The following is a 25,418-nucleotide window of genomic DNA, read 5'->3' as shown; positions in this document are numbered from 1 at the left end:
AAGAGACTCAGCAGACTGAAATGTAAAAGGTATTTTTTTTTTACAAACAATAACTATTTGGACAATGTGAAAACTGCACACAAAATACTTTCCGTCTTGTTTTATGGACTTGCACAGTGCTCGCGCTGAAAGGGAAGAAAGGCTACATTGTTTTTAAAACAAAAAGCGAGCCAGCGCTGGCTGGACTTGCGTTTGCTATCGAAACAACATGTTCCCATAGCTTTGTTAATGTTCTGAAATGACTAACAAAAAAATAATAAAAAGCTCAATTAGTTAATGACTAATGAAAAAAAAAAAAAAAAAACCACCTTACTTCTTTGTGGGGGTTTTTCCACATTTGTGCTCCCCCCCCACTCCAAGCCATTTTGAATGCCAGATGCTGGTGGTTTTTCGGCTGACGCAAGACACAACGCATTGGTCATGAATCATTTTCGACGCATCATCGTATATCCTCCATTTCCGACTCTGTTAGGTCGTCGTTATTTACGCCCCAGGGTTCGTGTTCCTCCATGTCGTTGCTGTCCCTGTTGCCGAGATCTCAATCAATCCATCAATCCAGTTCTCAACCACAATTGACTTATTTTTGTCTGTGGCAGTTGTATGTACTTTCTTCAACTTATTTTTTCAAATAAGGCTTTTTATTTTATATAACTCCCATTGTCAGTGGACCACCAGCGATCCAACGAGTCTGTTTAATTTTTTTTAAAAAAGTACTGTAGTCATAAAAATAAATGCCACAAGCAAAATGAAAAATCAACTTTGGTTCAGTGCAGTACTTCCCAGCATTGTTCGTAACCAAAGCAAATTGGAACCGAGCTGTGAAAGCATTCTGAAATGTTTTCACAGTAGCCTGCTAGATGTCGTGTTCCGCCGTACATGATTTTTTTTTTGGGGGGGGGGGGGGGGGGGGGCTTTTGTTGATGTCATATCCACACTGTATACAGATATGGATCTTGGAATTAGCTTATAGCCTCGCCGACATTTGAGCTCCCTGAGCTCTCCCTGAAGTATCCAGAAAAGTCTCGCTTGAGATCAAGTTTCATGAATTCCATTTTTAGGCAAAGTTTCTACAACGTTTTGCTCTTGACATTTTTTTTTTAAGTCTTTGTCTTCACTTGGTTTCAAACCCTCAAAGTTTTGGTCTTGACTTGATCCCAGGTCTTTGTAGTCTTTGTCTTGACTCAATTGCAACCCTTCAAAGTCTTGGTCTTGACTTGATCTCGCTACGTCTTGGCTCTATCTTGACGCCCTTAGAGTTTAGGTTTTGATCTTGGTCTCTTTTCCCTTCTTCTATCACCACAACATTCCACAAAGTCACAAAAGGTACAACAAACTAACAACTAACAAGTGGTTATCATAAGTGGAAAAAAATATTCACTGATGGCATGGTCTTTCCCTCTGCAGAGATTGATGCCCCACGGCATCTCCAGGTGCTGGACGTGAGCGACTCCTCAGCACTGATCAGCTGGTCTGATCCGGTGGCTGAGACGGACCGGGTGACTCTATTTTACAAGACCAGCCAAGACTCTTCTGAGGCCGCCAAAGTGGAGATCTTCCCACCGGACAAGCAGCACAGCCTACAGGGCCTGAAGGCCGACACAGAGTACACGGTGTCACTTGTGGCCCGCAGCCGAGATGTCAGCAGCGAAGCAGCTACCACCACCTTTACCACAGGTCAGCTGAGTAGGGGAATGACGGGAAAAGGGTGGATTCTGTGTCTCTGACGTGGGAGAATCGTTTTACACGACTTAACTCGAGTCTGGCTCAAGTCGCCAATTTTAGGACATGGGACATGCCTGGCTAAAACTTATGAAAGATTCAACTTGAATTAAGTACCATTCATGACTTGGACATACCACCACTGAGGAAAAACTGAGGGGGAAGTGGGTAATGTGGGAATACAGGATCTGACAAAGAAAGATTACTTGACTCATGTAGCGCATGGAATGAATTGACTCGACTTGGTTGAAAGTTAAACCTAAATGTTAGCTTCTTGACTTATTCTTGATTTGAACTTGACTTAAGAACACGTGATTTACTCCAACCTCAATGCGACTAACGTGAGCGTGTTTGTACTGTGTGAAGCACTGGATGCTCCCAGGGAGCTGATTGCTGTACTGCAAACAGAAGACAGCATCACCCTGAGGTGGCGCAACAGTCAGGCCGATGTGGACAGCTATCGTGTGAAATACAGCCCGTTATCTGGCGCAGCCCACGGCGAGGAAGTGTTACCACGAGGACCGGGAGAAACCACCATAGCCACAATTCGGGGTAAGCATACCCTAGGTTGTTGTGTTCAAAGAGGAGTGACTAGTCCAGGGATGTTAAACTTGTTTTCGTTGTAGGCCACATCGTGGTTACGGTTGCTCTTTGGGCGGGTGCGGGGGGGTCAGTTAATATAAGCCCAGATCTGTCCTGTGGTCCTGGAGTATGACACTTCTGTACTAGTCAATGTGGTGGTTGTCCAGGGCTGAAGCCGGGGACAGAGTACGGGATTGGTGTGACGGGGGTGAAGAACGAGCGGGAAAGCCTGCCAGCTACCATAAACGCAGCGACCGGTGAGTGATACGCCTCATAATCGTGAAGAAAAATAGAAAACAGGATTCATGATTTGTGGCCTCTTGTCAGAACTGGACCCTCCCCGAAATCTGGAGCAAACAGAGTCCACTGAGACATCCATCAGTATTCGGTGGGAGAAGCCGCGCGCCAAGGTGTCTCGATACCGGTTGGTGTATGTTTCCAGAGACGGACAAGTCGAGGAGACTGTGATCCCAGCCTCCGAGACTACATTTGTCTTACCTGTCCTGACTCCGGCGACAAGCTACACAGTAACTTTGACTGCAGAGCGAGGCCACAGGATGAGCTCACCGGTCACTCTGGCTGCATCCACAGGTGGGTGAAGATTCAGGAACAGGAGGGACCGACTTAGTCACTTCCTCACAGATTGTCTGTGTTGTTGGAAGAGAAAAAAGACGTTCTTTCTAACCTTGTCTTTGTAGCTCCTCAGTCATCCAGGTCATTGTTATCTCCAGAAGTTGAACCGAGGCTTGTTGTACACTCTTCTTGATTATTCACCTCTGGGCCAGGATCCCAAGAAGCAAACAAGTTGTTTAGGTATTCCAGTTTCGTGAGGAGTCCAGTGACCTCTACATTGTAGGGACCAAGTAACCTCTGCACAAACGCATGGCACAGATTAGGAGACCAACCGGACTGAACAGAAACAGGAAATTTCGTTTGACGACACAGTTGCACACAAGTTCAAAAGCCACAATCCCTTTATCCAGGAAATGTGGGACATCACAGCATCACAAATGCTACCTCCAAGAGCTGTTGCCCAACCTGGTGGGTGCCCAACGGGTCTTACAAGAACCTGTCCGTCCGTCCCAGTAAGGCCATGTGCGTTCAGTAGTGGGAAGTGAGAGGAGAACCAAATCATATCGCGAGAAACACCTCTTTAAAACTCCAGTGGTGAGATGTCAGGTCTCTGGTGGGAATCTGAATTCTAATATTTGTTGTTGGTGGTTTCTATAATTGTGACGTGAGAGTGGTGACATGAAGAAGTGGGATTGTGTCGGGTAAGGCCGGACGCAGTAACAGCCCTGGTATACAATTCACGGTCTGCTTGGAGCTCAAAGGTTTTGCTAGCACAGGTACTACTCCGACAAATTCTTGCTTTCAGACTGGAAGGCTACTTTAGGACTCTTGAACCGGTTTTCTCTTTCTTTGCTTAGGAGTTTGAAGAACTAAAGATGGTTACAAACGTGTTTTCCACTCTTCATCAATTGGCCTTTTGCTCAGACCTGCTGCGTTTCCACGATAATTCTCAATTTGTTCCAATCTATGTGCAAAGTCGCCTGAGGCAAAGGTTTTGGAGTTTTCGAAAATCCTACATAGCCTTTACAGGGTCTTCTTTTGGCTTTTGATAAAATTACCCTACAACTAAATGTAGACAGTACTTCCCGTGAGTCTTCCAAAAGTTACTAGTTTTTGGGTAAGCATTGTGTTTAGCAAAAAAAGCAACAGCAGTCTCTAAAACCTGTTAGTTTTAGGAACAAAAACCAAACGTTAAAAACCGGATGACATAGCTCACTGGCCTCATTACTTTAGCTGGATAGTTTTGCTAGGACCACAGGTAGCCATAACTAGGTTCCGTTGGCATAATGTTAGCATTTTGATGACCTGAACAGTGCGAGGGCGTTTTTAGGAATGATAAAATGTAGCTGCCTTTAGCGAAAGGTCAATTGCTCAACTCCAAGATGCATGCTCATTTGTTGGCTATATTTCAGCTTTTGATTTTGTTTTGTGTATGTGGTTTTGTTAGCCGCTGCTCTGAGCCACCTTTAGCATCGGTTGTGTGTGACCCAGCAGAGACGACGAGGCCCTCCGTGGCTAACCTCACCTTCTCTGATGTAACGTGGGAGGGCTTCACGGCCTCTTGGAGCCCCCTGGGCGGCGACTTTGACAGCTTTGTGGTGGAGGTAACAAACTTGGACAATCCGGCACAGAGCCAGAACCTGAGCGTGTCGGGCGGTGCGCTCAGCCTGGGCCTCTGGGGCCTGAACCCCAACACCACCTACATGGTGGGCCTGTACCCTCTCTACCGGGGCGTCTTCCTGGACCCCGTGTACGCCGAAGCCACCACAGGTACCGGCGTCTGTCCGAGTACCTTGACCCGCTATTGCTCGTCCCCATAACGGCTTTGCAACAAACAGATGAATTAACGTTAGTCAATGATGTCATAAGCATCCGTTATGCTTAGAAAAAACATCAGTGCACGTTATGAAACCAAGCATGCCCCCTTTACTGCCTTGATTTTGACCATTTTTTTGGCACGGATAAGGCTGAATTTTGCATTTTTTTCCTTGTTTGCTTCTTGTTTTGTAACTCCAACTGGCATACCCAACCGTGCAACCTCATTTCTGTTTGTATAAAAAGTCTACACACTCCTGTTCAAATGCCAGGTTTTTGTGACGTAAAATTTTGAGAAATTATATCTAAACTACTGTATTTTTGTGACCCCGCCCAACCTGCCTACCCCAATTTTGTTAATGTACTTTTGAAAGGCTAAGAGCAAACGAACAACTGAGATGATGTAGTTGCACAAGTGTTCACACCCTCATAACTGGGCTGTGACATTTAAAGTCATGTTAAATTGGAGTCAAGCCGGATGCCATTGAAAATGCCCAATAAGTTAAGCATGTTTTAGTACATTTTTTTTGTCTTTACTTTGCGTTATCTTTTTATTAGATGTCATGATGTGTTTGCAGCAAATGTTCAGCCTTGCTTTGAAACCCTGAAACTCATGGAAAAATGTGTCAAAATGGATAAAGATATCAGGAAAAGCCTGCTAGAACATCTGAAATTTATTTGGACTTAATCAGAGGTCCTTAAAATTGTGGCAAGTGTGTACGTACTCTCTTTTAACATGACTTGGAATGTGACTCGTTAAATCTGCAAATGGGTACATCCTGGTTTTAAGAGGGTGTGCACACTTCTGCAACCACATTATTTCAGTTGTGTCTTAGTCTGATTACAAAAGCCTGGCTTTTGAACAAGAGTGAAGACGTTTTATAGCCACTGTACATGTTTCACAAAATCAGGACGGGCATCCGGCGTAAAAAATTGTGCCAAACATATGTGCGTTCATCTGAGATGACACGCTGTGGCGACCCCGAAAGGGACAAGCCGAAAGAAACTCATCTGCCATTCAGAAATTTTACCCCCAGGACAAATATACAAATATGAAATATTGTGAGTAGTGGAACTGGTGTAAATGATCACCGAGCTGCTAGTAGTGTACAGCATTGACTGATGTTAGTCGACTCTCGTTGTTACTTTCTTCTTTTCTGCATTTTTTTGTTCCCGCTGCTTGCCTCACCGCACGCCACGCAAACATCTCAATAACTTCGATAACGTCACGTGGAGGAAGTGTGGCAGCCTTCCGTTGAAGTGCATGAAGCTTTAACCTTTCGCCCCCCCCGGTGTAATGAACGCAAAAGCAAAAGGGCGGAATTTCACACTCCTTTCCTAAAGCAAAATTTCGCGACCACGTGAACAAATCAAGAGCATGATTGATTCGTTCGACTTTTGCTAAGCCGTAGCTCCCGGAACGTAGACTGACCAGTCACAAAGTGGCACAGAACAGCTGTCCAAATAATCAAGTCGACGTGAGCGCAGAATAAATCTATACGATGGTCCAGATAGTCACTTGAGTTCCACAAATATTAAAAAACCGAGACAAATGCAGGCTTTGGCTAAAGCTACGCAAGCAGCATTTCTCTCAGCCAGTAGAAAACCGGCTCCGGATGGAGCTATGCGGGTTTTCCATAGTCACTAGAATCCTTTAAAAAAATCAAGCCAGGTGAAAACAGGTTCTGGATAACGCTAAAACCGGTCAGCCACATCGGCGTTCGAAACGATAAGAAACCAGAACAAAAGCTGTGTGGCTGTAAATTCTTATCGAGATTGAAGAAAATGTTCTTTTTTTTTTTTGTAAATTTAAAATATCTTACAAGGGCAGACAGAGCCAAACAATTTTGATGGGCAAAAAGTAGTTTAACACATTTTATAATAAAGCTGTAATATTACAAATTGTTGAAAAACTGATAAGAAAAGAAACAAAAGTTACCCCGAAATACCATCTATTCAAGAATGAAATTTGAAGTTTGTGAATGATCGAAGTGCCAGCTACAAGTAAGAGTTATGTCTTATCACCTACGATAAAACGTATTTCCGCACACTGTGCCAATTGGTGATGACAATGCTTTCCCAGCATTTTTTGGGGGAGGCCCTGGGTGTGCGGTCCCAAGTGTTAAACACCATGTTACAGTGTGGGCGGGTACAGTAAATAAACACGCAGTTGGTGTGAGTTAAACAAAACGGAACTTTTATGCAGTTGCTGGCCTTCCCAAAATGAATGCAACGATTGATTTATCTTCTCTAACTCAGTCATATGTTTGTTTGTCTTCCACTAACACTTCCAATTCCATCACCATAATTTTCCATTGTGAGAACCACCAGAGCTACCTTAAGTGCAAAACTGTCTTCAAGATCCGGTGGCCTCTACCACTTGTACACGTTGCCAACAGCACGCACCATTCGTTAGCGTGAACGCACAATTTAGCGCCCTCTTTTCGGGATCCGAGTCAATCAAGCCCAAAATGTCTAACAATGGTTTCTCCCCGTCAGCGCGTCAGCCGTCGCTCGGCCAACTTTCCGTGTCCAACGAGACATCCGAAAGCTTCTCGTTGGTCTGGAACCACACTGAGGGCCACTTGGACGGTTTTGTCCTGGAGATTATTGATTCTGATTGGCTGATGGAGCCAAGGGAGTATAACCTGTCCCACCTTGCGACCGCGCACCAAGTGTTGGGGCTGCGGCCCGGCTCAGACTATGTAGCCTACCTCTACGGGACGTACAAGGGAAGCCGAACGAGCGCTGTCAGTGTTGTAGCGACCACAGGTATTTCCGCTGTGCTTCATCTGGACTAATTGGCTGTGAGATTTTGGAAAAGATTTGTCGCTGTCGTCCCTGCGAAGGATTTCCCAGTCTTCAAATCAGTATTTATTTTCAACGGTAGTGGCCAAAATAAGACACCTCGTCTGACTTTCATTTTTCCAAGACCGAGCTAACGTCACTCCCCGTTTCCCTGCTCGCATCGCTGCCCGTCCACAGGCATCTGTTCTTATCCTTGGTTTTATTTTCACTCAGCGATGCATCACTTCATCGCCAAGCTTCCGAATTACACTCACGAGTTAGCGTACGGATCTGTTCTTTGATTTCAGTTCAGTGCAGTTCTAAGGTTTGGTGTTTGCATCTAAGCTCCGGCCTTTTTTACGTGTTCTTCCAATGCTTTTGCGTGTGTACTCACTCCCAAAACATCCCTGGAAGCTTCAATGAAGACTCTAAATTGTCCATAGGTGTTAGGGTTAGTGAGCAAATGTGAATGTTTGCTAATGTTCCTAGCCTGCGTTTTCCAGGCGGACGGTCCATGTTGGATTCTGGCTTGTCCAGGGTCGCTCCTTTCGCAAGCGCAGTGAATACGTGTAAAAGGTTGGGATGTCCTCGGTGATTCGATGGTGAACATTCCAGGGTGTGCTCCGTCTCTAACCCAGCTCACACGTGACACTAGTGAGGATAAACACTAACTTACAGAAAACAGATATTCATTTTCACACTTGACGGGTTGGGCAGTCGCCTCTGAGACCAACTATTTGATACCTTAAAAATCGAGCTGGGCAAAGCGACAAAGTATTTGTGCCACAGCTATTTATCGACTGCTTCGCAGGGACGACACCGCCGTGGTCTGGTTTGTGTCTCCTGAGTGACTTGGACGTTGTTTTAGTTTCACAAACACATGCTGTATATCTCTCTGTCCCCCTTGTAGCTGAAGAGCCCGATTTGTCCCGGCTAGTTGTTGCTAACGTTACCTCAGACAGAGTGTCTCTGACGTGGCGGGCGGGTGCCAAGGCATTTGATAACTTTGTAGTAGAAGTCAGAGAGTCTGCTTTGCCCTCGCAGGCGATGGGTCAGGTCCTGCCGGGCCAAGCGCGCTCCACGGTCATGGCCGGCCTTAAAGCCCGTACACGCTACGACATAAAGCTGTACGCCAGTGCCGGCGGCCACAACACGCCGCCACTTTTGGCTGTCGCTACAACAGGTATGACGCCCCGAGTAGCCCCCTCCCGACGATTCGTGACCCAGCACCACTCAACCGGCATCTTCTTCTTTGTATTCAGAGGACGCCCCCTTGTTAGGGCCCGTGACCGCTCAGTCGACCGGTCCCCATAACCTCAGTGTGAGCTGGAGTATCGCGTCCGGCCACTTTGATGGCTTTGTTGTCCGAGTCGGTGACTCCGAGCAACAGTTTGAGCCGCAGGAGTTCACTCTGCCCGGCCACGCTGCTAACGTTACCGTCGCCAACCTGATGGACGCCACGGGCTATAACGTGGAAGTTTACGGCTTTTCTCACGGCCGGCGCACCCCCTCTACGCTAGTCCACGCTGTCACAGGTACCCGCCAAGCTCACTCTTGTCTTCAGCACCTTCTTCACTGCATGGAGCGACAATCAGACACCTTGAGACACCTTTCGTGAATTAGACCAGATTACGTCTGGAGAATGAGTCAGAACAGGCTTTCTCAAGACTATTACACTATTCAGGAAAAGTTTTGAATATTGGGCTTTCGTGGTGATTAGAAACTTTACTGTTTAATTACTTTTTGTACAATTTACTGCTCTGTAACGGCAAAATTCACAACTCATCATCATTCTGTTCACATTTTGACATCATAAGAGCGACACGGCACCTAAGAAACGATCAACAGCGCCATACTTCCTACCGGAATGTTCCCATGGGAAGGAAGTAGCCACTGATTTTGGACTACTACAGACTGTCGCAATCAAGTTACATCAGAAATTGGAGGAGTTGGGAAAACATATTGAAGTGGATCCCAACACGTTATTATGCTGTTATTAGATAAATTGAGTCATCACTGAAGTTTCAGCCCATCTTGAAATTTCACCCCCAAACTTTTTGTGAGTAGTGTAAGTAGTAGTAAGTAGCCAGGTGATATTTTGGCTTTGTTCACACCGCCGGCACATCTGATTTGGTTCTCCTATTGTACCATAATTCCGAGCATTAACAGGGCCGATAAAAGTCACTTCCTCGGCACATATATTCCATCAGTCTCACTTACCTTTTCCACTCGAGTGCCCCCTTGCGGCTGTAAGAAAAAATTTACAAATTAGCCACAACACCGCATAAACCGCAGGGTTGAAAGCGTGTGGGGGGGGGGGTAAATTCGCGATTTGTGGGCTGGAAATTACGGTCTTTTGCAGTTTTCGCACTCTCATCTGCAAGAGATCAGATGGTATTTGTTGAATCCATGCATGGATTGTTGTGCCAAAAACTGAACTTTCATTGAGTTTGGTTGGTGATGTGAAAATACAACCGCAAAAGTCCAAGAGGCGGAACAAAAATCCAGCCACAAGTACTTTGTTGTTGCTGCGCCACAAAGTCAACGTAAGGCAAACTAGCGACTAGAGCTGGGTCTGCTATCGGTAATTTGTTTTGCACGCAGTTGTCGTCAGAACTGCTGCTCTTAAAAAGTAGAGTTTTCGCATAAATATGGTTCTGACCTCCGATTTGAAAAATCACAACGTCCGGATTGAAGACAATTCTGTCGAGGCCTGGTCAGAGAATCTCTTTTGTGTGGCGGTGTGAACAAATCCCAAGATACACGGGTAGCTTTTAGGGTAGACAGTAATCCTCTGCATAATTGCACTTGGACCAATTCCCCAGCTATTCACGGTTTTATGTTTCTACCCCACCCCCCACCCCACAAATGCTCTAAGATGCTGCAAAACCTAGTCCAAAAAGGAACATAGTACAGTGTCGAGGAAAATTTAGAAACAATTTACCGATTTGTCTTTACAAGCCTTGCACGCAGCAACACAAAACCGACTACCCCCTTCCTCCAGCACCTTTGCCCAAAGTGGAAAACCTGACCATTTCCAACGTCACCCCCTTCGGCTTCCGAGTGTCATGGGGGGTGAAGCAGCGGCAGCCGCGGGACGAATCGGCGCCCTCCGCGGGCGCTTTCAGCCACTTTAACGTGGTGGTGACCGACTCGGGCTGGCTTCTGGAGCCTCAGGAGTTCACGGTGCCCGGAAACCAGAGCCACCTGGACGTGTGGGGGCTCATCACCGGTATAGGCTATGAGGTCAGGCTGATGGGCGTGTCAAAGGCGGGGCTCCTCTCTCGGCCCCTCACCGCAGTGGCCGTCACAGGTACCAGCGCTCTGGGAATGGGCCCCCTTGCCCTGCTTGCGACTACAGTGGTACCTTGATTTAGGACCGCCCAGGCTAATGAGTTTTTCCAGTTCCGAGAGGAGAGCCAGAACCAGAGTCGCCGATGCACTCTCAGCCCTTTTCCGCTGCTTCAGATATATTTCATTTTAATTCATTTCACGGAACAAATGAAAGCCGTAAGTCAAGGTACCACTGCAGTGTGCACGTCGTCGATCGAATTTCAACCTCACGCACGACTTGGCGACGATTTCAAGAAACGGAAGACGCCAGTAACTCATCTCTGCCATGTTTCAGCACAATATCGCCGCCTGACGTGATTTATGCCAGTGAATGGTTTCCAGAATCCTTTCCCTCTTCACATTTTCCTTTCAAGCGCCGATGACGCGGTCTTGACGCGCAGCCGCAGGAACGAGCGTTGCGGCGGCACTTCCGTCTGTTTCTTCCTCCCCAAATAAAATGTGAGCCAGCCTGTTGGTTTACGTTCATATTTGACAGTGTGTTTTCCTTCCGATGGTTTGAAAGGGACACTCGTGTTTCTATTTGAGGCGTCTCTGTGCTCCGAATGATGGCTACACGTACTTTCAAGTTTTCAGGGCTTTATTCCCGTCTACTAATCCTTTTCAGCTCGTTCTTTTGACACAGTCTGTAATTTTTACATCTTTTTGGGGGTTTCGTTTTGCTTTTTCAAGTGTTGAACTGAAATTATTTCTTGTCATAAGTGTAAAAATACTTTTTAACCCTTTTATTTCCAGTTTGTACCAACGCACAAGTTTTGAAGCAACCTCACAAAGTACATACTTTTCATACTTTGGACAAGCCACTTTTATATTATTAATAGTACAATCTTTCTACAGCCAGTAGAGTCAAATCCTCTTCTTAAAATCTAAATTATTCACTTGCTTTATTTGAATGCAATAACCCATTAAACTCCCATTTCAGGTCTAAAGAATATTACATGAAATTGTACTCTTGTCCAAAAATTAGTTTAAAAAATGTTTAAAAAATAAATTCAAGCGTTGAACAAAACGCATTTTAGGTAAAATGGTTCAAAAATAAAAATACGACACAATGTGGGCAGAATCGACCCCAAGCGCAAAACTATAAGGAAGGAAAACACTTGGCATGACACGTCTGTCGATTCCCCCCTCCGATTTTGTTTCTTTGCCTTTGAATGCGCTGGAAACGCGGAGGACGCATGGCGACTCGGTTCCTCCGAGCTGGTTTGCTCCTGCCTGAAACTGACTTGATTGAGAGTCTTTGCAAAGCCCTTTTTTTTAAATCTTCACCTCGTTTCGTTTTGCTCGGACCGACTTGCGCTTGCATCCCGATCGGAGCTCTCCACTCCGAAATGGAAATGCCTTCGAATTCTTCTCTCTGAAATCTTGGACGACGAAAGAAAACGACCTTTCCTTTGTGTCTGGCCCACCCAGAGGCAGAACCGGAGGTGGAGCATCTCTTTGTCTCTGATATCACGGCCGACAGTTTCCGCGTGTCGTGGACGGCGGACGAAGACCTCTTTGACAGATTTGTCATCAAACTGCGGGACAGCAAAAGGCTATCCCGTCCTCAGGAGCACAGTGTTCACGGCGACGAGCGAACCAGGCTAATCACGGGACTCATGGCGGGCACTGAGTATGAAATTGAACTTTATGGTCTTTCGTTGGAGCAGCGCTCCCAACCGATCTTTGGTGTTGCTCAGACAGGTACTCGAGCTTCACTAATTTCATAGTAATCTTGAATCTTTCAAAACTGGGGCAACTGGTTCAGACTAACCCCTTGACCCTTTCAGAACTGGATCCACGAATGCTACACTAACCTCTGGAGTACTCCAGAACTGGATCTTCTGCTTGTGTACTAAACTGTTAAACCTGGATCTGTATCCTCTGGAACCTCTCAGAACTGGATCCGGTCATTCAGACTCACCTCTTGAACCCGTCTGAATTGGATCTGCTTGTTCTGTAATAATCCTCAGTTAACCCTTAGAACTGTGTCTGATTGTAGGTTAACCTCTGCAACCTCACAGAACTTAGATGCCATCATTCTATGCTAACACCTCAGAACTCATTCCACGGGCCTTCTACCAATTTATGGGACCTTTCAGAATGCTACAGTGGTTTTGTACTAACTTCTGGAACTCTTCAAAATGGGTCCCACTGCTTCCAAACTAACCTTTAGAATCATAAAGAACTGGAACCTTTGGTTCTATACAAATGTCTCAGAATTAGATCTGATGGTTTAATACTAACATGTGGAACCCCTCAAAACTGGATCTCCTGGTTCTATACTAACTTTTCAGGGCTCAATCCAGTGGTCTGTTTATTCTAGGACAACTCAGAACTGCATCCACTGCTTGAACACTAACATTATGGATCTTTTAGAATGTGTTCCTGCGGTTCTCTATTAACCTCAGAATTGGATTCGCAGGTTTTATTGTAACCCCTGAAACCAGTCACCATTGAATAATCTTGGTCAGTCTGGTGCAGACTTGTCGATGTTGAACCAGCTCAGTCCTTGATCATTTCCTCGTTCACCTGAAACCCAAGAACCTTCTTTCTCTCCACCAGGTCTGAGAACTCCGAAGGGCCTTCGTTTCTCTGACGTGACAGACTCGTCAGCCGTGGTCCACTGGTCTATGCCTCAGTCTGCAGTAGACAACTATCACATCACCTACATGCCATTTGAGGGAGGTAAGGCTTAACTTTGGTGACCAGAGCATGAGTCTTTAGTCCTGAGTCCCCAAGGCAGAGATGGGGACTCGAGTTATTGTGACTTTGACTCGAGTTGACTCAAGTCACTGTTTTGATGACATACCCGAAAATCGAAAGGTTGGAGGACTTCATGGACTTGATTGAGGCCTGAAAGTTAAGACTTGAGACACGTGTGAGTGAATTCCTCCGTGTTTGTTCAAAGAAAATAATTTCTTGTTCACAGGAAGCCAGATGACCGTAACTGTGGATGGCAACGTGCTGCAAGCTTTGCTGCCAAACATGAGTCCTGGCAGGATGTACCAAGTGAGTGTGAGTGCCGTGAAGGGTCTTGAGGAGAGTGACCCCAGCGGTGACGTCGTGACCACTGGTGAGTCCTCTGACCTAGAGCAGCAACTCAGCTCGCTTTTCAATGACATCCGTTCATGTCTATTTCCCCCCGCAGCTTTGGACAGTCCTCAGGACCTGACCACGATTAACATCACGGACACCTCCGCTCTGTTGCGATGGAAACCGTCCGTGGCCGCGGTAGACGGATACGTGTTAACTTATCGATCCGAGTCAGGTTTGTTTTGTTACTTGACTTGAAATGGTGTCCACATACTGTAGTTTTGATGTGATAGGACTGCTGGATGTGTCCCAGTGTCCCCGACCGTGGAGCGTGTTTCGGGAACCGAATTGGAGATTGGCTCGTTGCTTCCTGGAACTCTCTACACCGTGGAGCTCTTTGCCAGCAGAGAGGCGCAGATGAGCGCTTCTATCTTGACAGAATTTACCACCAGTAGGCCCGAGTATAGATCAGATCATCTCCTTGAATTGTAACTTTTTTACAACGTTGCTCACCCAGATTTGACGCTGGGTTTCCAGAAGTGGACTGCCCTCGAGATCTGGTGGCCGTCAACATTGGAACGGACAGTGCCACCCTGACGTGGAGACCCCCGCAGGCCGCCATCAGCGGTTACTCCCTGACCTTCTCGGCGGCGGATGGCATGACCCGGGTAGATTACAGCAGAGGTTCTCAAAATATTTGGCATCCAGGGACCATGGGAGGGGGAGAATTGGTCTCCAAGGACCCCTTCATAATCTGACAGAATTCTTATCTCCCGATGTAAGTATGCACTTTTTAAAAAGGAATTTATCACAAATTATATTGCAGGAGGTCATGCTGAGTCCGACCGCCACGTCGTACAACATGGCCCAGCTTGCCGGGTCCACAGAGTACACGGTCCGACTGCAAGCAGTCACCGGAGCTGAGAGAAGTCGCCACGTGACCACCGTCTTTAGTACAGGCAAGGACCCGCATCAATCAGGTCTTCACAGTCATGGTCCCCAGAGTCCTTTCAGGGACGTGAACTCCCCTGTGGGAAAAACTGCTTGAAACCGTTTCCGAGATGATCTCCATGGGCCTTATTAAATCTGATCTAAGGGTTCTTTTTGCTTGCTTTCAGTGGGCCAAGTCCACAAGTACCCAAAAGACTGTGGTCAGATCTTCCTGAATGGTGAGCGCACGTCGGGCGTGTACCCCGTCTACGTGGGCGGCGTGGAGGGCCAGCTCATCCAGGTCTACTGTGACATGGACACGGACGGCGGAGGATGGATGGTGAGCACGTGCCAGAATCCCACCAGCAGGGGGCGGGCATGGGGAGTTATGACGTAATGCAAATCATGTAGGACACTTCTTAAGTAGATTTCATATTTTAGTTTTTCCTTAGATACAGATAATACTTCCACTTTACAACATTTCTTACGATGGTGTGTCCTCCTCAGGTCTTCTTAAGACGACAAAACGGAAAGTTAGAGTTCTTCAGGAACTGGAAGAACTACACTGCTGGTTTCGGGAACCTGAACGATGAGTTCTGGCTGGGTACGTTTCTCCTACCTCGGACCTACTGAGTGATTTTTTTGCCTTCCCCTTCCCCCATTGATGTTCAGTCAGATTTTCTGTCGCAGGTCTCGGCAACCTTCACAAGATCACGTCCGCCGGCCAGTACGTGCTCCGCGTGGACCTGAAAGACAGCGGCGAGTCCGCCTACGCTCAGTACGACAAGTTCTCCATCGCAGAGCCCAGAACGCGCTATAAGATTTACATCGGGGCTTACAGCGGGACCGCAGGTAGGTTTTGTGTTCGAGGAGGTACTGAACCCAGAGGTAAATCTGGAATGAGAATTGGTCCAATGAATGGTATCAAGCGAAAGACAGCTGATGCGTAAAAGCTCGCTGATGAAAGCCACCGGAAGGAATCTTCCAAATGGATGCAGCTACCCAAGGGAAACGACCCAACAGATCCCGTCAGATGGGAGAACCGACCTTACGGAAGGAAGTGAGTAGAAGAGTCCAGAAGCAAGCAAAGCTGGAATGAAAGCGATGGAGCGGAAGATTCCAGATGGAAGCCAGCTAATTGGATCATTTTGTTAGAACTTTGCAGACAGTGTGTAAACTTTGTTGGACTGTTTGTGTACCTTTCATTGTCACGTGGTGGACCCTTTCTTGACAGTTTATGGGGGGGGATATGTATTTGGGGAAAAGACTTAACATTTAAAAAATGTGGAAAAAGTGAATGTGCAGCTGTAAAAATGTGGCGTTGCTCTAAGAAGCTCACAAGTGTATTTCAATGTGTCCCTGCACGGGCGCCAGGCGACTCCATGACATACCACCAGGGCCGTCCCTTCTCCACCTTCGACAACGACAACGACATCGCCGTCACCAACTGCGCTTTGTCCTACAAGGGGGCCTTCTGGTACAAAAACTGCCACCGCGTCAACTTGATGGGAAAATACGGAGACAAGAGTCACAGTAAGGTAACGTCCAATCGTTCATTCCAAGTAGCCTAATATATCCTCAGTTTGATTTTTTTTTTTTTTTAAATGCTGTCAGATGCGGAAAGATGGCCCCAAAACCCTATCTGATGAAAAAAAAGCATAGGAACTATGTTGATGTGATTTGAGGAGCTTCATTTAGACAAAAGTAGTCATTTGTCAACATCTTAGACAGAAGTAGTACTTTGCTACTAGCTAGAAGACTGTCAGTTCTTTGCAGTTTTTCACATCGCAGCAGGGATCCATCCCAATTCCCTTCATTTTTTACTCTTGACATTCAAACCACTACCAAAATTTTAATGTAGCCTTGCTTTACTCACCAAAATCCCTCACCCACCATCCCCATCTTTCTGACCAAAGAAACTCCCCCAGCTTCCCGTTACCGTGCACCACAACACACCGAGGGTGCTTTTTTGCTAGCTTAATTGTTGACGTGATTTGAGGAGCTTCATTTAGACAAAAGTAGTCATTTGTCAACACCTTAGACAGAAGTAGTGCTTTGCTGCTAGCTAGAAGATCTGTCAGTTCTTTGCAGTTTTTCACATTGCAGCAGGGCTCCATCCCAATCCCCTTCATTTTTTTTATACATGACGCTACCAAAATTTGAATGTAGCCTCGCTTTACTCGCCAACCGCCCCCGACCCCACCTCCCTGACCAAAGAAACTCCCCCAGATCCCCAACCTTACCGTGCACCACGACACACGGAGGGTGCTACATTGCTAGCTTGAGTTATTCATGATGAAGTGCTCCCAAACACAAAATCTTAAAGGTTGGATGCTGTATTTCTTGGAACTTAAAATCTGTCCAGACAAAGGAGAATTACAAATAGTATACAGTACTGAAAAGACGTGATTTTGTGTACAGAAAACCCTAATGCTAACACTCAATGCAAAACACCATAGAAGGGCTATCGCAAATTAACGTAAATGTCGTTGTAATCGTAGCAAATGATTCCTTAAAATGCAAGGATCAGCAACACATCCAAATAGAACATGCGACAATGACAAGTACCTCCAAAGTACAGTCACCAAATATTTGTACTTGGTGGTCCACAGGGCGTCAACTGGTTCCACTGGAAGGGCCACGAGACCTCCATCGAGTTTGCCGAGATGAAACTCCGACCGGTCGACTTTGGGAATCCGGAGAGCAGGAAGAAAAGATCGTAGAGTCCTGCGTGAAAACTTCCTTCCCTCCAGATATTCACCACAACAACAGGAAAAAAAACAAAAACAAAAAATTCGGGTGGGCCCAGTCCCGCAGGGAGAACCGTTACGACTACGTGGTCCATTTGGTCAAAGGCACATCATCCACAACGTTATAGATGTTGAAATATGAATATGAACTCGGCATACGTCCTCATTACAGCCTTTTATGTGGTAGGAGTTGTAAAATTTCAGATTAAAAATTAAAATGTTGGTTTGATTTGAAACGTCCAAGACATGTCTGTCGTTTCCACCGTCGGCCAGCAGGTGGCGGTGTCGACCAGTTTCAGGCAGGGCTCGTTCACGAGGTCTGTTTACCACACAAATAATAGTTTGCACATTAAAAGATACAAAAGATAAGTCACCAAAATGATATTTGAAGCTTTCCTTTGCGTTTTTTTGGGAGAATTCAGTGGAAACTTTGGAGACAGTCAGTGGGCCCATTACAGACCCTTTGTCGCACCTGACGACTTTAGGACCCTTATGTGGGCCCGTGTTATGGACTTCGTGGAACCTTTTGTGTCCACTTTCTGTGCACTGATGGAACCTTTTGTTGACAATTTCACTGTGGGGGACCCGTCGCTGGACCCTCGTAGACAAACACGGCGGTGTCGCTGCGTTAAGATACAAACGGAGTAAATGAGGTAACGTTTGGCAATCGCGCTCAAACACGCCACGCGGCATTCAACAACATATTTTATATGCACGCGGGCGCGTGCGTGTGTGTTCTATTCTTTCTAGGAATCGTCGTGCCGAGAGCTGGCGGCTATATTTGAATTTGACGGTACTGCTCGCGCACATCAATCATCGGGACTCTCCTGCAGGGCACGTCGCGCGTACACTATTATGCAATATAGTGAACTGCAGTTTAGTGTACGGGTGTCAAACTGAAGGCTCCAGGGTGACATCTGGCCCACTGGGTGATTTTTATGTGGCCCACGAAGGCAAATCGTGTATCAACTTTTGATTTTTGTCCCAATCTGTACCAAAATTCCAAATAGTCAAAATCCTAAATGATGACGTTGATAAATATATCAAGCATTTTTGTGTCAACAGACATCAACAATAGTTGGAAAAAAAAACTCATCACCCTTGGTTTCTGATTCCAAAACTAGTTCTTAAATTTCACGTGTAAGTATGATGAAGATTTGTACAGTTTCAGAGTCATAACGGCTCTCTGAGGGGAAACCGGAACTACGATGGGGCCCGTGACAAAAAACGACTTTGACACTCCTGGTTTAGCACCTGGGGGGGTAGCTAGGTCTGAACATGATCGGTAAACATTAGCGAGTGAGACTGATCATATAGTTTTATTCTTCTTGGAAGCTTTGAAACACATTTAAATGTATGAAAACAAACTTCTTAAAGTATGCTAGCGTAAATCAGATGCAGAATTGCCCTTGCGTAAAGCGATTTGTCGCTCACTGTTGAAGTGCCAATGTGCGCTAGCTTAATGTTAACATCTGATGTGAAGCGCCATAGACGGGCTAATGGAAATGGGCATTGATGTCATAGTATAAACATTTGAATAACTGCCACTTTCTAGTCCCTGTAAAATGAACATTAAGTCTCCTAGATGTTGACGCCAGAGAGTAGAATTCTTTCGAACTTTGGGAAACGTGAATTATTGACAAAATTTGGCCTCAAAATCACAAAAACGGTCCGTGCCCTGGGGGTGTGTCTGCTGACCGTGTGAAAAACGGATGCCTAACGTCGTCCTCGGGCCTGCTAATGCTTCCGTTTGACCGGAACATATGCCAGCGGGTCATCACCGGCACTTCCACGTCGCGACCGCTAGCTGTCAGCTACCGTAAGTCGCGAGCGATGGCGAAAATTTAAAAAATGACACCGAGCTCTTGTGGAAACTGTGGCATCCATCTTAGAAGATATCTCATTGTCACTTCCATTTTCTTTTAAAAGGAAAAGTGAATCATCAAGATTTAATTCGGAGACCGTATCGCACTGCCCGAGTTTTTTAATTTTTATTATATTTTTTAACGCATGTATTCTTCATCAGCTTGTATATGGAGTTGTACCTAAAGAGGATTGCGTGTACACGTTTGGCGCATGTCGGCCCTCACGTACGCGGCGGGTCAAGGGATCGCGACCCCAATTTCTTTACCTCATCGCGCCGCCATCTGCGCGCAAAGCCGCTGATAAGCCGCAAGCTATACGCGCGCCGCTCATCCGGTCGGCTTCGCCAAAGGTCAGCCCGGCCCCCCCTTTGCCGACCAAAACAGCAGCACGTACGTTGAGTCGTCTCGGGGTCGACCACAGTGCTAATGCTGCACTGCGCGAAAAGGTGATCGACACCCTGGACTGGACGCCAAATGAGCAACGTCACTCACGTTTGCGCCGATGGACAATTTGTACACTTGTTCAGACTTTTGGACTCTGGTGGACTGATAGTGTGCACTTTATCATTTCAGTGGATAAGATCCGGTCCAGCCGTACTGCATCTCTACTGTATGTTCAGATTTGAAGAATATTAACTTTCTCACGGCTTGACGTCATAACGCTACATGTTGAACTTTAGCCACAATCCCGATCAGCGGCACCAACGAGCGGCCTCGGCCCCGGCTCGGCCCGGCCCAACCTGGGGGGAACTCTTGACTCGGTCGGCGCACTGTTAGCGGATTAGGGCCTCGTTTGCAGCTTCGTTGGCTCTATTTTGGGTTCGGACGGGATAAAACGGGATTACGCCGACAACGAATGCCCAGTGGAAGACGGAGGAGCTGCTTTAGAGTCGCACGAAAATCCACCCAGTGGAGTCGGAAATGCTAAATTTATAGTAGATTAACTTGATCAGATATTATTCACACAATCCGGACTTTAAAAAAAAAAAAATTCATAAGCACTGTGGTCAATCTTACATTTACCCATTGAAAGGTTTTAGACGCTAGCACCGTTAGCGCCTATTGCTGTGTTTTTTTGTGTTGAAGCTAAATGCTAACAACTGTGCTACTTACAAAATATTTGGGGAAAAAATAAATTTTCCCATTGAAAGGCTTTAGCTGCTAGCACCGTTAGCACCTGTTGCTGTTTTTATGTTGACACTAAAGGGGATCAACTATGCTAACTTGAGGTTTGCTGGGGGAAAAGCACTTACAAAATATTTACAAAAATATTTGGGGAAAAAATTTATTTGCCCATTGAAAGGCGTTAGATGCTAGCACCGTTAGCATCTGTTGCTGTATTTTGTTGTTGTTGAAGCCAAATGCTAATAACAATGCTAACTGGAAGGTTTGCTGGGAAAAAGGCACTCATTATATATATTTTTATTTAAAAAAAAATATTGGGCGGAAATATGCACTTTCCCATTGAAAGGCTTTTAGCAGCTGGCACCGTTAGCGCCTGTTGTTGTATTTTGTTGTGTTGAAGCTAAATGCTAACAACTATGCTAACTGGTTTTTTTGCTGGAGAAAAAGGCACTTACAGAATATTTACAAAAATATTGGGGCAAAAAATACAAACTTACAAAAACAATTTAAAAAAATACTCAAATTGAATTACAAAAACTTTTGGAAAACAAAAATATACTAAAAACTTTATTTAATATTGGAACAAATCACAAATAAACCCCCCAAAAAAATCACAACCCCCCCAAAGAAAAATTAAAAAAAATACACAAATACTACGTGACAATCCAAAGAATACTAGGAGAAATACACAAGTATTACATAAAAAAAATTGAATTATATGATTATATTATTCTTTCACATTTGTACAGGTATTGCAGCACTGCAACTTGCGATTGCCGATTAGCGAGCGACTGAGCGATGACATCATCAGCTCAAGCTTTCAGCTTTACGTGGTATTTTGCTCCGTTTTAGCAAAAAAAAAAAATCTTTCCTCCACTTTGCACAGCCATTGACTTGACGCGCCGCCATCCGCGGCGACCTCTCTTATCTGCTCGTTTCACCTGACTCGGCGCATAATGACCCCCCGTTATCGACCGGCCCGATTGCGCAACCGTTCGAGTCGACTGCGGAGCGCAGACAGAACTTCTGCTTTGAAAATTTCACATCTCAATCGTAGCGGCAAAATGATCACGATTACCTAGACCGGATTTTCACTGTAATGCCTCCAAGGATAATAAAGTAGATTGACGAGTTGGAAATACACACGTTGGGGGAAAAAAATGTAGCAAAACATCAGGCAAAAATGTTGACATCAGAGAAGAAAAAAAAAATACCCCCAAAAGTACAACTATTAGACGCACTTTAAACTTAGCGATCCATTAGTTTTGTTTTCTGAGCTGCTTATCCCCACTTGGGTTGCACACGTGTTACTCAGGTGTTTCTGGGCGAGAGGCAGCTTACACCCTGGACTGGTCGCCGGCCAGTCACAGGGCACATAAACGCGACCAACCATTTGCACTCACTTTCACACCTCTGGACGATTTCGAGTCTTCAGTTAATCTTCCATGCACGTTTTGGCACAGTGGATCAACTGGTAAAGCCTTGGCCTCACAGTTCTGAGGACCCGGGTTCGATCCCGCCCCCGCCTGAGTGGTGTTTGCACGTTCTCCGCCGTGCCTGCGTGGGTTTTCTCCGGGCACTCCGGTTTCCTCTCACATCCCACATACATGCAACATTAATTTGACACTCGAAATTGCCCCTAGGTGTGATTGTGAGTGTGGCTGTTTGTCTCGATGTGCCCTGCGATTGGGCGGCGACCAGTTCAGGGTGTACCTGCCCCTTGACAGCTGGAATAGGTTCCAGCACTCACCGTGACCCTGGTGAGGATAAGCGGCAAAAGAAAATGGATGGATGGATGGATGGATGGGAGGAAACCGGGGTCCCCGGAGAAAACACACGCTGGCACGGGGAGGACGTGAAAACTCTGCACAGGCGGGGCCAGCCGGGATTCTAACCCCGGTCGTCAGAACTGCGAGGCAGATTTGCCAACCAGTCCCCAACGTGCCACCGCCTTGAAGTTATATTTTGCTCATAATTTTGATTTAACACGAAATGATTATATCCAGCTTAACTGCTAAATGTGGGAAACATAACCGGTTCCACGTTTTTCTATTTTACCAAGAAAAAAAACATTTTTCAACTTTAACCGGACATGTAAAAAAAAAAAAAAAAAAGAATGCTAGAGTACAAAGAATAATCAATCAATTGACGCCTGGAACTTTGCGCCGATCACCGAGCGAACTTTGCGCTTTGCTATTTCTGGCCGTGGTTTGGTGGTTTTTTTTTTTTTTTCTCCCCCTGCAAGAGGCTGCCGGGTATTTCTGTGAATCATTAAGCAAGACCTGAAACGGCTGCTCCCTCGGGCTATCTGGACGCTCGCTGATAAGCCGTCTGAACTCCCTGCCTTACCCCCCCCCCCCCCAATTTCTTTTTGTTTGCTCCCCTCTAACCGCTCACCGACACATGTGGCGGCCTCCAGTTGTGCCCAATGAACTCACAAAAAAAAAAAAAACACGACCGACAAAGCGTCTTTTTGCCAATTGAAAGGCATTAGCAGCTAGCACCGTTAGCGCCTGTCGCTGTATTTTGTTGTGTTGAAGCTAAATGCTAACAACTATGCTAACTGGGGTTTTTGCTGGGGAAAAGGCACTTACAAAATATTTACAAAAGTAAATCATGTAAATTTCATGTACAGTAGCTTGACTTACATATGAGTGATATTATTTAAGTGTTTTGAGAAAGAAGTAGTTTTTTTATGAGGGAGGGGGGTAGCAAAAATGTGACTTGCGATGAACAACTGTTTGCTTTGTGAATGTCCGCTAAGCCAAAGCTAACACACAATGGCGAGTCACATCGACGGGGGCTAACAAAACTTTCATTGATGTTGCAGTGTAGAGCTCGTGCACGTGACGTCGCCGTTTTCACGACGCCATATTGGAGGTCAAAAAGAGCGGAGGAGAATATTCACAGCACCCCGAGACCAGTTGTGCTGTTGGTTGTCACAGCGGAAGAGATCATTCTATGGAACACCGGCTGGAAAGACCAGAAAAGATCGATGGATTTCGCTAATTAAAACGTGACGGGATGGTGCCAGACCAAAATACACACAGGACTGTGTAGCGATCGCTTCACTTCAGGTAGGAATTATTCTCCTCAATCTCGAATTACCAAAAAGTATTTCTAATGCCAAATTGGCTCATTTGAGAACAATGCGTGTTAAACAAAAAAAAAAAAAATCTGTCGCTGAGGTTTACGGAGGTAAAAGTTTGGCCACAATCGCTTCCGTGTACGTTCCGCGGAGAAGACTCAGTTGTCTTTTTATTGTCCAATCATAGTTAACGAATGCGAGATTGTGTAAAAGCAGGGGTCATTTATCTTAATATAGGTATTTGTATTGAATACTAGCTGAAAAAAAAATCGATGGATTCCCGCAAAGGTTAATGTGTCGCCGGACACACTTCCGCGTTTACGGGCCATCAAAACCGTCACTATGTGGGATTTATTCCTGGTGAGAACAGATCTAGCAACAAAGTATTCATACGCGTCCAGACTTTTATACGCTTTCAAATTCCGTGTAAATCTCGACGACTTACTCACCAGATCCACGTGTAGATCCAGTGGTCCGAGACAAGCGAACGGAAATTAACAGTCCAATTTCTTATCGGCAAAAACATCGACTTCGGCGTTCAATACGGGTCCTCTATGCCGAGTTTATCTAATTTATCCAAGTACTGTCGTTTATTTTCACTTTCTAAATGTCTGACGGTATCGGACAAGACTGGGCGTCGTGCTACAAGACGGATTTCCGTGTCGTCTCCAACCGACTTAGCGTCGAGCAACGCTTAGCTTGACCGCCAATATGGCGACGTAAACAAAAGTCACGTGATTTGATGACGTAGGTCCACGAGCTCTATGGCCAAGGTGCACAAGCTACAATGAGCAGCACAATGCCAATTGAATTAGCAGGACGCACAAACAAATTTTTTAAAATCTCATTCAACTATATTAAAGTTTAGAAGTACCGGTACTTTTTTTCATTAGATTTTTATGGGGGCGTTGGCATGTTAGAACAGATTAATCGCATTACTATTCATTTCAATGCGGAGGGATAATTTGGGATACAACTGTTTAGAGTTACAAGCACGGTTACAGAACTAATTCAACTAATTAAAAAAAAAATAATACTGTATACATATGATTCAAGATTAGTTGCAATAAAGAATCCAAGATTTTCATAAAAAGGTTTTTATTTCTTTTTTTTTTTCCAAAGAGCCCAAATAAGGTTTGAAGCAACACTGGTAAACCATCAAGTCAATCAACCAAACACGTCCGGGAAACGTGCCCCCGAAAACATGTCCAATAGTCGTACAAAGCCAAAAGAGGAACAAAACAAAAAGAACGGCGCACGGTGCTGAGGAAACTCTATTAAAAAAAAAAAAAAATCATAGTCATCATCATCATTAACGTAAAACAAAGATGTCAGCAGCATGTTTAAAAAGGTGAAACAATGTCACATGTGACACATCGAGTAGCCTTGAGTTGTTTTTTTTTTTTTTTTTAAACAAAATTGTACACCCGCGACAGTTAGCGATGACGTCCGCTCATTGGTTAGCAAGACGCGACGATTCTTCCAACGACAGTCTCGTGCGATGAATTTCGACAAAATGTTTATATCGACTCCAAATGTGTGTTGTATTGATTTTATGCTCGCGACGTTTCGTGGCCGGCGGAATTATTTGACGTGCTTCCACTAGGTGGCGAAAGTTAGCGTTGCTTCTCACGCAACGGAATAGCTTAGCATTAAATGTGCCCAAATTTCACACTAATTGAGACGAAATTATGACTTCCGTATATCTTTTTAAAATTTTTTTTAACTTTTTTTGTGGCACACAAAGACATTTAAAACTACTTGCAAAAAAATTAAGGATATTGGGCTATTTTTTAATTTTTTTTTTGCACAAGT

The 25,418-nt window shown here is 45.4% G+C and overlaps 1 protein-coding gene across 3 annotated transcripts in view; it reads left to right on the top strand.

The window, feature by feature from the left end:
- The window catches only part of LOC133490989 (tenascin-like), a 43,917-nt gene extending 26,170 nt beyond the window's left edge, over nucleotides 1–17,747 (top strand). For 2 of the 3 annotated variants that reach the window (XM_061801792.1, XM_061801791.1), the window contains exons 8-22: nucleotides 1,405–1,674; nucleotides 2,086–2,271; nucleotides 2,469–2,558; nucleotides 2,629–2,892; nucleotides 13,375–13,497; nucleotides 13,742–13,885; nucleotides 13,961–14,080; nucleotides 14,159–14,296; nucleotides 14,383–14,513; nucleotides 14,672–14,804; nucleotides 14,964–15,115; nucleotides 15,283–15,379; nucleotides 15,466–15,627; nucleotides 16,150–16,313; nucleotides 17,388–17,747. In XM_061801792.1, the coding sequence (XP_061657776.1) occupies nucleotides 1,405–1,674; nucleotides 2,086–2,271; nucleotides 2,469–2,558; nucleotides 2,629–2,892; nucleotides 13,375–13,497; nucleotides 13,742–13,885; nucleotides 13,961–14,080; nucleotides 14,159–14,296; nucleotides 14,383–14,513; nucleotides 14,672–14,804; nucleotides 14,964–15,115; nucleotides 15,283–15,379; nucleotides 15,466–15,627; nucleotides 16,150–16,313; nucleotides 17,388–17,498 (2,285 nt within the window). In that variant the 3' untranslated portion in view covers nucleotides 17,499–17,747. Of the gene's footprint in view, nucleotides 1–1,404; nucleotides 1,675–2,085; nucleotides 2,272–2,468; nucleotides 2,559–2,628; nucleotides 2,893–4,368; nucleotides 4,645–12,240; nucleotides 12,514–13,374; nucleotides 13,498–13,741; nucleotides 13,886–13,960; nucleotides 14,081–14,158; nucleotides 14,297–14,382; nucleotides 14,514–14,671; nucleotides 14,805–14,963; nucleotides 15,116–15,282; nucleotides 15,380–15,465; nucleotides 15,628–16,149; nucleotides 16,314–17,387 lie in introns of all 3 variants that reach the window. The other variant, XM_061801793.1, reaches the window with a different exon arrangement.
- The last annotated feature ends 7,671 nt before the right edge of the window (nucleotides 17,748–25,418 follow it).

Source organism: Syngnathoides biaculeatus, chromosome 17, assembly GCF_019802595.1.
Source record: "Syngnathoides biaculeatus isolate LvHL_M chromosome 17, ASM1980259v1, whole genome shotgun sequence".
Lineage (NCBI taxonomy): Eukaryota > Metazoa > Chordata > Actinopteri > Syngnathiformes > Syngnathidae > Syngnathoides > Syngnathoides biaculeatus.
This window is presented reverse-complemented; position numbering and strand designations above follow the sequence as displayed.